At 52.9% G+C, this 12,209-nt stretch overlaps 1 protein-coding gene across 1 annotated transcript in view; it reads right to left on the reverse strand.

Moving 5' to 3' along the window:
* Nucleotides 1-3,417: 3,417 nt before the first annotated feature.
* The window catches only part of CUNH6orf132 (chromosome unknown C6orf132 homolog), a 37,082-nt gene continuing 28,290 nt past the window's right edge, over nucleotides 3,418-12,209 (reverse strand). Inside the window, exons 3-5 of the mRNA XM_003789188.3 lie at nucleotides 11,111-11,186; nucleotides 5,872-8,998; nucleotides 3,418-5,331 (exon numbers count right to left, since the gene is read on the reverse strand). Of these exons, the coding sequence (XP_003789236.1) occupies nucleotides 5,214-5,331; nucleotides 5,872-8,998; nucleotides 11,111-11,186 (3,321 nt within the window). The 3' untranslated portion in view covers nucleotides 3,418-5,213. The remainder of the gene's footprint in view (nucleotides 5,332-5,871; nucleotides 8,999-11,110; nucleotides 11,187-12,209) is intronic.

Below are 12,209 nucleotides of genomic sequence, written 5' to 3' on the forward strand. Positions count from 1 at the left end.
AACTGCAACAAAAAAATATTCAGGCAGTATGGCGGACACCTGTAGTCCGAGCTACTTCGGAGGCTGAGACCAAGAGAATCGCTTAAGCCCAAGAGTTTGAGGTTACTGTGAGCTGTGGATGCCACAGCGCTCTATTGAGGATGACATAGTGAGACTTTGTCTCAAAAACAAACAAAAAAAAGACAGGCAGTCCTTGCACTGTGGGGCTTATAAGCTGGGAGGAGAAAGACATGGAAAAGGTAACACCAGTTGGGGTATAAGGGCTATGGAGCCTCTAGCGGGAGCTGCAGTGGGCTAGAAGGTGAGGGTTGTCAGAGCTGAGGCCCTCGGAGGAGGATGTGGGTTGAGCTGGGCTGCGGAAGGCTTCCAGCAGGTGCCTCCACCTAAGCTGGCCCTTGAGAGTGAGCTGGCCTTGAGGAAGCAGAGGGGGGCCCCGTAGTGAGGCAGGAATGAGTATTTGGGGATGGTGGGCCGTGAGTCGGGCTGCTTTGGTCTCACGGTTGTGTGAGAAGGAAGCGCCTTTTGGAGGGGGTGGAGCTGAGGGGAGGGCCAGGCATCCACAAGCGTGTGTGTAGGAGCCACTTCTAAAGTTAGAAATGTGGACATCTGGTGGAGGTGAGCAGGAGGTGACACTCAGCCTTCTGAAGAAACTAGAGCAAGGTGCCAAGACACCTGGGTGGAGGAAGGGAGCCAGTGCAGAAGGCAAGAGAGGATCCAAGCATAGTATTCGGTGAAGCTCGAACAATTCCAAGGAGGAGAAAGAGGGAGGAGTGGCTCATCCATGCCAAATGAGAATGAGGCTTCTAGGTCTCGGAGAATCATGCAGGGGAAAACAGGACTATCCATGCAAATGAAGGAGTATTCACAATAAATTGCTTCGGTTGCTTTCTCTGTCCCAGAAAAGCATCTTCTCTCACCTTCCTGGCCAAAAGCATCCCCGGAGGCTGCAACCGGAGGCCTGCAGCATCAGGCCATCCCTGGGGCTTTGGAGGGAGGAAACCCAGGCTTTCTGCCTAGTCAGTGGCCTTCCATCCTGGACAGCTGAGTAATGATGGGATGCTACCATTCCCTTTGAGCTCCAGAGATGAAAGCAGCCACAGGCTGCTGGGGCTAGGCTCGCCCAAGCAGGTAGTGGCAGGCCTGCCAGACAGCTCAGCAATGAGGTGGCCCCTCTAGTTTCAAAAGTCACATCTATCTAAAAGCTTTGTGCAGAAGGGAGCCCAAGGATTACCTGGATAGGAAGCCTGTCTCCTTAAACAAGTCTGGCCCTAGGAAAAGCTGAGCTTGACCTTTTTGGGGGAGAAACCCCTTTACATATTGCTGACGCCAGGAGCCAAGGCTTCCAGCACAGCCTACCCTTGGATCTTCCCCTGCTGCTGCTGTGGGCCACTCCCAGGGAGCAGTGAGAAGGCTTCAGAAACCAAGGTGTGCCCAGCCTGATTTGGGCACATCTGCCCCACCCACAACCAGTAAACTTCTTTGGCAGCAGAGTAGCATTACCCTACTCTGATACAAAGATATAAATAAAATTGGAGGTAGTAGGATTGGGAGAGGATAAATGGGTAAGAATGGATGCAGCTTGGGTGAAGTATGCAGAACAGTTTCAAGTCATGTGGGCTATTTTGAGCAACTCCTTTCTCATCTTGGAGCCTTCATTTCTCCATCAACAAAATGGAATTAGGAGTATTAATGACCAACACATTTGAGAGGATTGTCCTGAGTAATGAGTGAATGTACTTAACTGTCAAGCTTAAGTATTTGTCACCTTGACCACTGTCACTTCAGGGGTTTCAACATGAAGTCTCTGGAGCCTCCAGTTGGAGGATCTGTAGAGCATGTAAATAAAGTATAGGGTGGCGCCTGTGGCTCAGTGAGTGGGACGCCAGCCCCATGAACCAAGGGTGGCGCGTTTGAGCCCGGCCCCAGCCAAACTGCAACAAAAAAATAGCTGGGCGTTGTGGCGGGCACCTGTAGTCCCAGCTACTTGGGAGGCTGAGGCAAGAGAATCACCTAAGCCCAGGAGTTGGAGGTTGCTGTGAGCTATGTGACGCCAGGCACTCTACTGAGGGCGACAAAGTAAGACTCTGTCTCTAAAAAAAAGAAAGAAAGAAAGAAAATAAATAACGAGTAAAAAGGCATGTGTGGCCTCTCTCTGCTGGGGACTGAGAGCTCTCATTGGGTTCTCAAACTTTGTCAGAAACCCAACAAAGTTTCAGACCCACACACAGCATAAGTCCATTGCTTTTCAGATGAGTCAGCAGACACCCAAGGTCACACAGTTTGTCTGAGGCAGAGCCAGCATGTGGAGCCTTTGTCCCATGCCCTCTCGCATGTGAGGGGGACACTGGAAGGACCAGGTAGGGGAGACAAGCCAGACTCAGAGCCCTCAGCCCTGCTGGGAGCTGGGGCCCTTGTCCCCACTCTGGGTTACCAGGATGAAGGCATCATGATAGGGGGGTGGTGAGAGACAGAACAAGGAAGCTCCAGGTGTGGGAGAGGCCTAGGAGGCCCTTCCTAGAAGCCCACACTGCCGAATAATTGAGTCATCTTCCCTTTCCCAACAACTCCCATAAAAAGACTGGGCGGAAGAAACACAACTCTTTGATGTTATCTTGAGATGACTTCTCTGGTTCTGTCTTCTCTTCTGGAAAATTTTTTGCTGGGGTGGGTGGGTCCGGAACAGCTCTGTGGAACACATACAATAGGTAGGGGCTTTAGAGAAGACCCCATGTCAAAGCTTTATGGAAAACTGATGGGCTATGTAAGGTAGTCGTCACCCAAAGATGCCATTTGTTGAGCAACTACTGAGTTCTAGGCACATGCTGGATGCTCTGCCTAAATCAGTGTAAATGTCACCACCTCAAGAGGTTTCCCTGACCACCTTGGTAAACTAAATCCACTTCTCGTCTCACCCCCTGGTTTTTTCTCACACTCCTTGTTCCTTTCCTTTCTACCACTTGTAATTTATAATGTTTCTGAGTGCTCTCTTTTTATCCTCTCTCTTCTCTGTTAGACTATAATCTTGTCATGAACAAGAGTCACATCGGGTGTTGATTGCTGTGTATCTGTGCTAAGCACAGTGCCTGGCATCTAGTAGTGACCCCAATCCTTGCTAAATGAATGCCTGACTTGTCTCTAATCTTCACAATATGAGCTAGGTATTTGTTATCATGTCTCCTGTACAAGAGAAGAAACTGAGGTTCAGAGGGTCAAAGAGATTTGCTTAAGGACACAGTTTTCAACTTCAGCCCTGCTTCTTCCCCTTAAGGGATTCAGAGAACCTAAGAAAACTTAAGGGTCAGAAGAGAAAATTGGGCCCATCAAAATGGCTGATCTGTCCAGTCAGCACTTGGGCTCAGCCTTCCCAGGTGAGCTCTCTCAACCTCCCATCACACCCCAGGAGCTCCAAGTCATCAATCCAGTCACAGAGCTGGAGGCCAGTCCAAACTGGCCTGTTTATTTCCCAAGCCAAGTGAGACCCAGCCCTTTCCTGCCCACCTCAGAGCAATATACAGCTGAGAGTTCACACCCCACCCCTTAAGCCTTAACACAACAGATAATTTAATGAACTCTTTTATAAAACACTGTCCAAGGAAAATATATACATATGTAGCGAGCGAGAACTGGCATTGTGTGGTGGGGGTGGGTGGTTTATTTCTTAAACACAGATACCCAGACCCTGCCCCATTAGGGTGGCTGTCCCTGGCAATCTGGGCACCCACCACTGAACTTTCTTCCCTGAAGTAGCTCACCTGCTGTCCTGACAATCTGGTACCTTGGCTGGTTACCATAAATCATAAAGGTCCAACATCTTGCTCCCAAAGGGACCTGCTTCCTGGCTGTCCCCCTCAGCTCCTCTGAGGTAGGCCCCTCCCCTGTGCTTCCTTCTTACTAACGGCTCCCAGGACTTGAAGACACAGGAAACAAACCAAGAAATATCATTTCCTGATATGTTTGGTGACCATATATCATCCAAACCAGTATTTTTCTTTTAAGTGGAAGGGGGTCTGATTCACTGGAGAACAAGTATAAACCTGGACTGTCCAGGTAAAGGACAAATGGTCACTCTACTGACAGGTCTCCCCTGCTCTGAACTGGTCCAGCCCTACCACTCTTGACTTTCCAAAAATACATTCCTAATTGGCAGCAACTTCTTCTCAGGCCTCTATTCCCATCTCTGCTGATAGGTCTCCACTACTCTGAACTGGCCTAGCCCTACTACTCTTGACTTTCCAAAACACATTCCTAATTGGCAGCAAATTTTCCTCAGACCTCAGACCCATCTCTGCTACCTCTCACTCTCCAATGTCATCCATCCTGGCTACACTTTTTAAGGCCTTAATAATATTGGTGACTAGTATCAGGGCTAGGAACAATGCCCCCCCAAATCTCATATAAGAACTGGCCACATAAAATCTCTGATATCAAGCCCCAGACCTCATAGCTCCTGGGGCCCAATCCCCAAATCAGGGCTGCACAGATAGAGGAGCAAGCCTTAATCCTCACTCTCCCATCCCAAACTTGCCAAATTTCCACTCTCTAGGTCTGCCTGTAGCTAAGGGTCAGGGCCAAGGAAAAAATGAACCATCAATCCTCCTACTTCTGCCCTTGGCCAAGGAAAGGGCTTCTGTTCCAGCGCTTTCTCCACATGTTGTACATGTACATTCCTGGTCCCACCTCAATGTGGCTAGGAACCTCAGGTATCACCTCTTGGGGTGGCAACCACGGAAGCTAAAGAGATCTACCTGTAGTGCCCTGCACCCCCACCTGGTTGGGACTGGGCCTTGGCCCGCTATGACAGCCTGACAGAGTCAGTGCCCCACCTCTTGTTTTTAGAACCTGCTCAGTAGGACTTGCTTGTAAAACTGCTTTAAATAAGTCTTGTTAAAGCAGATAGTACTAGATATCAGAAACTCAGTGCCCAGGCCCTTAAAGGTTCCGCCTGTCTTCCCTCCTTCCCCTCCCATCCCCCATATGTGTAAACAGTCTACAGCTACACCAGCGCTTTGGGAAACAGAAGCCCACCCCGTCTGCACAGGTCACTGGCTATTTCTCATTCATTGTCCATCCGTCTGAAGGGAACAAAACTTCCTCCACATCCGTTGTCGTCCATTGGAGGCAGGCTGTCTAACACCTGCTGTGTCCCTCCCACCACCCTCAAAAGCAAGTGCCCAGATCCAACCCCTTGGAGCAGAGCTGAGAGAACCCTGGACTCAGGAGGTGGCTTTCCGATGAGTCCCCGAGTAGGCGTAGGAGATGGGATGGCGGGTCCCAGGCCTCACAGTAAACGTGTTGATAGGGCTTCCGTAGTGAGGGGTGCTGTGAGGAGACCTGCGGGAGAGCAAGAGAGGTGAGTTTAATATCCGCAGCTGGTTAACCAACTCCCGTCTCTCCCGGGGCCAGGCGGAAACAATGTGGCTCAGCCCCCTTGTATCTGCCGCCACAAAGCCGGAGCTTATAAATCCCAGGGAGGGACCCGTCTGCCAGACAGACACAGGGCTCCCCTTCTGGCCTGGGTCCTGCTGGCGAAAGAGAACACGCCTAATACCCTTTCGCTCAGAACTCTCACTCCCTGCCTGGGCCTGAACCCGTGTGTGTTGTTGAGAATTCCCTCCACCAAGTCCGGCTCACCTCCTTCCCACCCGGGACCTAGTGTGTGGGAGAGGAGCTGCAGGCTCTCGGATGCGGGGAGAACTGGGAAGTGAGGGAGCGGGTACAGGAACCGCCTACAGCGCCCTCTCCAGGCAAGAGGCCCTCCCTGCCTCTCTCTGCAAGCCAGGGAAGAAAACCAGAAGTAGACAGACGGCCACCGCCCGGCTGGCTCCTGCCTGGCTTCCCACCTGCGGGGCATTCAGCCCGGCCCCAGCTCACCTGCCCGCAGCAGGGGCGAAGCCGTAGTCGGCGCCCCCTGGCGCTTTGTGCTTGGCGTCCCCGGCGCCCCGGGCGGCGCCCTCCAGGGACAGTCTCCGCGCGTGCAGGCCGCCGGGGGGCGCGCGGCTGGCGGAGTTGACGCGCCTCATCTCGGGGCCCCCGGACGCTCCAAAGGGCCCCCCAGGCTGCGGCCCGAAGCAGTTGGGGGAGCTCAGGCTGCGGCCAGTGCCTCCGCGTGGCGGACCGGGGCTGCGGAGGGGTTCACCGACGTACAGGCGCTTCTTGATGAGCGAACGGCCCCCAGCGGAGAAGCGCTCCAAGCCTCCGGCCCCGGCCCCAGCCCCGGCCCCAGAGTAGCGCTCATCCGCATGGAAGCGCGAGAAGCCGCGAGTCGAGGGCTCCGCAGGGCCCGCGTTCGGGGGGAATCCCAAGTCTGAGAAGTTGTGTCGGGGAGGGGAGCTGCGGCGGCCCAGATACTGAAGGGCTGGGGCCCGGGGCCCGGAGTCATTGCTGAACTCTGGCGGCGGCGGGATGACCTCAAAGCTGAACTCTTCCTCTTCCTCCTGCTCTCTCTTGTACGAAGGGGAAGGTGGGGAGGAGAAAGACTTGGGTAACTGGCGGCCCTGTGGGACTTTGGAAGGAGCTGGTCTTTCCCAGGCCACGGGGGCCTGGGGTTCTGCCTTTGTCCACTTGTGCTTGGGGCTTGGCTCTGTGCCCTCTGGGTCTCTTCGGAGCTGGGGCTTCCATTTGCTGAGTACAGTGGGCTGCGCTGACGAGGTCAGCTGGGAGTCCTTCTCAGGTTCCTTGGGGACCACAGTGAAGGAGTTGGGCCGGCCCTCACTGTAGAAGATGCTGTTAGAGCCGGCCTCGGGTTGGCGGGTGTAGCCACGGAGACTCCCTGGCAAGGAGGACCGACCTAGGGCAGCTGCTCCAGGCCTCCCCTTCTGCGCCCTCTGCCGGGCTGCCAGGAGCAGGGCCATGGGGGAGCCGGGCTCCACTACTTCCCCGGTTACAGGGTGCCTAAGGAGTTCATCAGCAGGCTGGACTGAGGCACAGGATTTGGCTGGCAGCCCCTGGGACTCCTTCATCTCTGCAGGCTCCTCCAACCCTGCAGCCTCTCCTCTAGACAGGGTGGGCGTCACCACAGCAACCTCTTTGCTGGGGCTGTTTTGACTGCGATGGGACTTGTAAAGAAACGGTGCCTCTGCCCGGCCAGGGGATGTCTTTGGTGGGAGGGCTGGAGATGAGAGAGCTACTCCTGTGGGCAGCCTAGTGGCTTTTGAGGGCTCTTCTGCCCTTGGCTGGGAGGGAATGGAAATGTCTTGAGATTCTGGTTTTTCCCACTGCTCAGCTGGGACTAGATCTTTCTCGGTCATCATATGAGATGATGTAGTGAGCAGAGTTGTGGCTGTAGATGGTACCACAGGCCCAGGTGTGGCATTGGGTGGTGTTGCTGATTCTAGTGTGGCCTTGGGTGGTGTGGCTGGTCCGAGTATAGCTGGTCCAGGCATGGCCTTGGGTGGCATGACTGGCCCAGGCATGGCCTTGGGTGGTGTTGCTGGCCCCAGTGTGGGCTTAGCCTGGAGTGGTGTGGTTGGCAGAGGTGTGGTGGATAGAAGTGGTGAATTCTTGGCCACAGGCTTGGAGAGTCTGCCATTATCAGCCCTGTTTTCAAAGATTCTTCCCCCTTCTAGCCGAGGTTTGGGAGGCAGAGACCCTATGCTGGGCTTGGTTTCCTTGTCTGCTGATGAAGAAAGCCGGGCCTCCAGCTCATTTCGGATCTGCCGGACACTGGGAGCTGGGCAGTCTTGGGAAACATAATCCACAGGGGGCAGGGTCAGGCTAGGGACTGCCTCCCTCTCTGGTGGGCCACTGCTGCTAAGACCCTTGTCAGGAACGCTTGGTGGGATCTCTTTCTCTGGCAGGCTGGGAGGAACCTCCTTCTCCGGCTGGTTGGGGCCTTTCCTGCCCTCCTTGCCCTGAGAGGCCACCATTGGGCCTGGCCTATGATTGAGAAATCGGTCCTCTCTTCTGGATCCACAAAGATAGGCTGCCAGCTCGCTCCGCAGCTTTTCCATCTGGCTGGGGTCCCGCCAGTCCATGGGTGCCGAAGAGGTTGTGTCCTCTGGGGTAGGGGGCTTGGGTTTGGGTTTGAGAGCAGGAGAAATGGATTTGGGGCTTTTGTTAACCCCAGTAGGGGGAGGGGGCACCTTCTCAACAGAAGGTAAAGGAGGGGCAGCTGGGAGAAGGGAAGGTGCTGGGGGAGGAAGTGGGGGTGCTGGGGGAGGGAGTGGAGGTGCAGGTGGAGGCAGGGGAGGGGCTGGAGGTGGAGTCCCAGATTGTTCATTTGTCTGGGACAGGGACTGGCCAGGGCATTCTGGCTCAGGGGCCCTTTCCGGATAGACCTGAGATGCAGGGCGGATTTGGAAGCTGGGAGGCAGTGGGAGCCGGCTGGGAGCCTTCTTGCTGGCCCCTTCTTCCTCTGGGGGAGACCCTTGTGCTTCCTGAATTGGGATGGATGAAGTCCTGACTGGGGTTGGGGGAGGCACTTTGAATGAACGGGGGAAGGTGAGGTGGGGCTCTGGGTTAGAGCCCAGGGTGCTCCCCTTTGGCTCAGCAGGACTCCTGGAGGGGCTGGTTCTGGGGCCCTCTGGCTGCTTGCCATTCAGTGCTATCTCTGATTTCCACTTGGTGACACCTCCGGAGGGAATGAGACGAGTCTCCAGTGTATGAGGAGACACTGGGTGTGTTGGGGCTGGCAAAGAGGGTGGTGGTGGGGCTAGAAAGACTGAGGGTGGCGCAGGTGGAATGAAATCAGGAGGGGTGGGTGTAGACGGAGAGGATGCAGATGGTGGGGATAGGGCCCCAGATACTGGGGGTGGAGGTGGAGCCATGCTAGGTGGGGGTGGGGGTTCCAGCAGCAGGGGAGGTGGTGGGGGAGCTGTGGAAGGTGGAGGTGGTGGTGGTGGTGAAGACTCCCCTGAAAGCTGTGAAGTGTCCTGGGGGGGCCCTGGAGCTGGGCCTGGGGGAGGTGGGGGGATGAGTGGATCTTGGCCATAATGCCCAGGCCTTAGGTCCCCCACAGAGCTGTACAGTCGGAGGTTGCCATTGACTAGGGAGCTAGTACCTGAAAGAAAGGGGAAGCAACAATGAGGAGGGGATGAGGCAAACAAGCCTTGCCAGTCTGTGTAGGCCCCTAAGAGAATAATTGGCCCATTTTTTCCCGAACTCCAAGCGAGGGAGCAGTTTTGTCTCTGATCTCCTGAGCTGTCCTCGGAGTGGCCCCCTTCATTCTAGAAAAGGACCCCTGCCTGTTGCTGGCATAGCCTTTAGAGCATGTACTGAACATTCTCCATTCTGACTCTCCCAGAATCACCCTCCACCTTGCTGTGCCCGGTGCCTGGATTCCCTTGCCCTTGACTGGGGGAGTGGGGAGGACAAGAGAGGCTGGGGGCTGGTGCCCTGGCTGCCTGCTGGTTGTGTCACAGAGTGGCAGCAGCTGTCTTTCCTCCACCACAGACCACAGTTCCTATAGGGTAGCTCCTTCCCATGGCTTGGGGGAGTAGCAACTCCCATTGTTGTCAGTCTCTGGGCATCACCGTCCACTTTGGTTCCCTAACCATGCTTATACTCTTGTATACTGTCCCTTTATGAAACTCCCTTCAGTTATCCCCATTGTGTATACCATCTGTTTCTTGCTGGGTCCTTGACCTTGATGAAGCCAGAAAGGCCAGGGTTCAAATCCCATCTCTACCACACTAGATTGTGACCTCGTACACACTGATTACCCTTGCTGAGCCTCAGTTTCATCATCTATCAAAAGAGTATAATGTCAGTGTTCATAAAGAGAGTTAAAGAGCTTATCACAGTGCTGGGGGCATAGTAGACACTGAATAGATTATAACCACTTTGCCACCATCTATCCTTAGCCCTTCAGGCTGTATGGCACAGATAGAGAAAGTAGGGGAGAGGGTTGGTGCAAGATTTGTAACAGGGAGTCGTCTTCACAACTTCTACTTTCTGAAGACCCGGAAACTACTAAGAAGCCAGGTTTCTACCTCACAGAGAACTTCTGGAGCAGAATCTAGAGTATGGGATGGAACGGGAATGTGCAGGAGGAAAATGACCGGGACAGTCTGGACACTGATGAGATGCTGAGCGCCCCCAGCCCCAGCAGCTCACATCCCTCCATTCTTGGACCCAATCCCAGACCCTCTCCCTCAGTCTGCTTCCTCTTTAGGAACACCCATCCTTCACTCTCCTCTCAGCCCCCAGCATACAGTGTAGCAAGCCTGGGGACTATGCAGCTCTGTAGGGCTCCTCCCAGCTTTGAAAAGTGCCATTCATTGAACACCAGTGTCAGGGACTGAGTTAGGAGCTGGGGTACAGTAGTAAAAAACAAAACAAAAATGCCAGCCCTCCTGGAGTTTATGCTTTGACAGAACAATGAGTCAGACAAATGAGTGTAACAAATTATTACCACGTTAGATGATGAATGAACCAACAGGGGAGGGGATCTGAGGGCAAATTTAAATAGAGTGGTCAGGGGGCCCTCACTGAGAAGGTGACATTTGAGCGAAGAGGGAAGGAATAAGGGATAGAGCCACACAGATGTCCACTGGAGGAGCATTCCAGTCTGAGGGGACCAAGGCTGCAGTGCAAAGACCCCAAGGTGGAAACATGCCTGAGGTATTTTAGGAGCAGCAGACCTGTGCAGCTGGGCAGAACTGGGAGGGGAAGGAAAGGAAACCACGGGGCAGTCCTTGCAAAAGCCTTTTCTTTGAGTCATGTGGGAAGTCATTGGTGGGTTTGAGCAGAGATGTGACATAAAGTGACTTATACCAACAATTGGTTTATTCTTCCAGACAGGAACTGTTGTTCCCATTGTCCATTGGAAGATACAGAGGTAGGAGGGGTGGAGCGTCTTGCCCAGGGGTCAGAGCTAATTGGTGGGAAGCTGGGATTCAAAGCTAGGTCGTTCTGACTTTGGAGTTTTTTCACTTCATGATGCCCTTGTTCCTGTTCTGGCCTTGTCCCTCCACTGTCCTTCCCCCAGCAGAAGTGGGCCCTGGCTCTCTTCATTTACCAGACCCTCTGCTCCAACCCATTGCAGTCAGTAACCAAGTGGCCTGGAGACTTTGTGTCACCAGCGGTGGATATGGCCATATGCTTGGCTTTTGAATCCAAGACCCAAGAAGGAAAGAAAGATGGAAACGCCCCAAGCTCAAGGTCCTCTTACCTGTCACTTCTTTGTCTGCAAAGTCTTCTGGGACAGAGGGGGTAGGAACAGCCAGTCCATGGTTTTCCTGGGCATTCTGAAAAGGACCAGGGAGAGATCAGGGGACAGGGAAAGACAGATAATTCTTAAATTGCTGTTTAGTGAGACCATTTTACTGCTTGAAAATGTCCAGTGACAGTGATGGTTGCACAACCTTGTGAGTATACTAAAATATAAAAGGGTGAATTTTAAAAGTTGAATCTTACATGGTACAGTTAATTCTCACTATTTGTGATAGTTTTGTTCTGTAAAGTTCCAACAAACACCGTGTTATTGAATACTGACCCACTGCTCCTAGGGGAAACAACAGGGTTAGGTTCCTGAGAACCTCTGGTCACAACATTTTTGTCAACTGATCAATACATAATCTTGACTTGTGTGTGTGTATTTATGTTTGAAGACACTTTAACATGTTTTGTTGATTTATGAGCATTGAACTCATGGTTAATAGCACTATAACTAATGCCAAACACATGCATTTCGTCTGTCAGCCACATCACAGCCTCCTGGACGCAGGCACACTAGAGAGCATTTCCGCACTATGCTTGGGGGCCATTTTAAACAATGAAATCACCAAGAAAAAGTAAAAAGAAATAGGAAAAACGTGGCATTAAACAGACGTTTGTTTACATTACTATAGTTAAAACAAGAAAAATAGTGTCCCCTTGTTCAGCGGGGAACACGTACATCAGGCAATTCAAAATTTTCACTGCTCTAAGGGGTTACAAATGAATTTTAATCATTAGGCAAATTGGCAGATACAGAATCTGCAAATAATGGGGGACTGACAGTATATGGATTATGTCTCAAAACAAAACCAGCCAAGCACACTGGCTCACACCTGTAATCTAGCACTCTGAGATGTCAAGGTGGTAGACTGCTTAAGCTCAGGAGTTCAACACCAGCCTGAGCAAAAGCAAGACCCCATCTCTATTAAAAATAGAAAAACTCGGGGTGGCGTTTATGGCTCAAAGGAATAGGGTGCCGGCCCCATATACTGGAGGTGGTGGGTTCAACCTGGCCCCGGCCAAAAACTGTAAAAAAAAAAAAAAAAAAAAAA

This window comes from Otolemur garnettii, unplaced genomic scaffold (assembly GCF_000181295.1).
Source record: "Otolemur garnettii isolate 467f Iridium unplaced genomic scaffold, OtoGar3 scaffold00031, whole genome shotgun sequence".
In the NCBI taxonomy this organism is placed as follows: domain Eukaryota; kingdom Metazoa; phylum Chordata; class Mammalia; order Primates; family Galagidae; genus Otolemur; species Otolemur garnettii.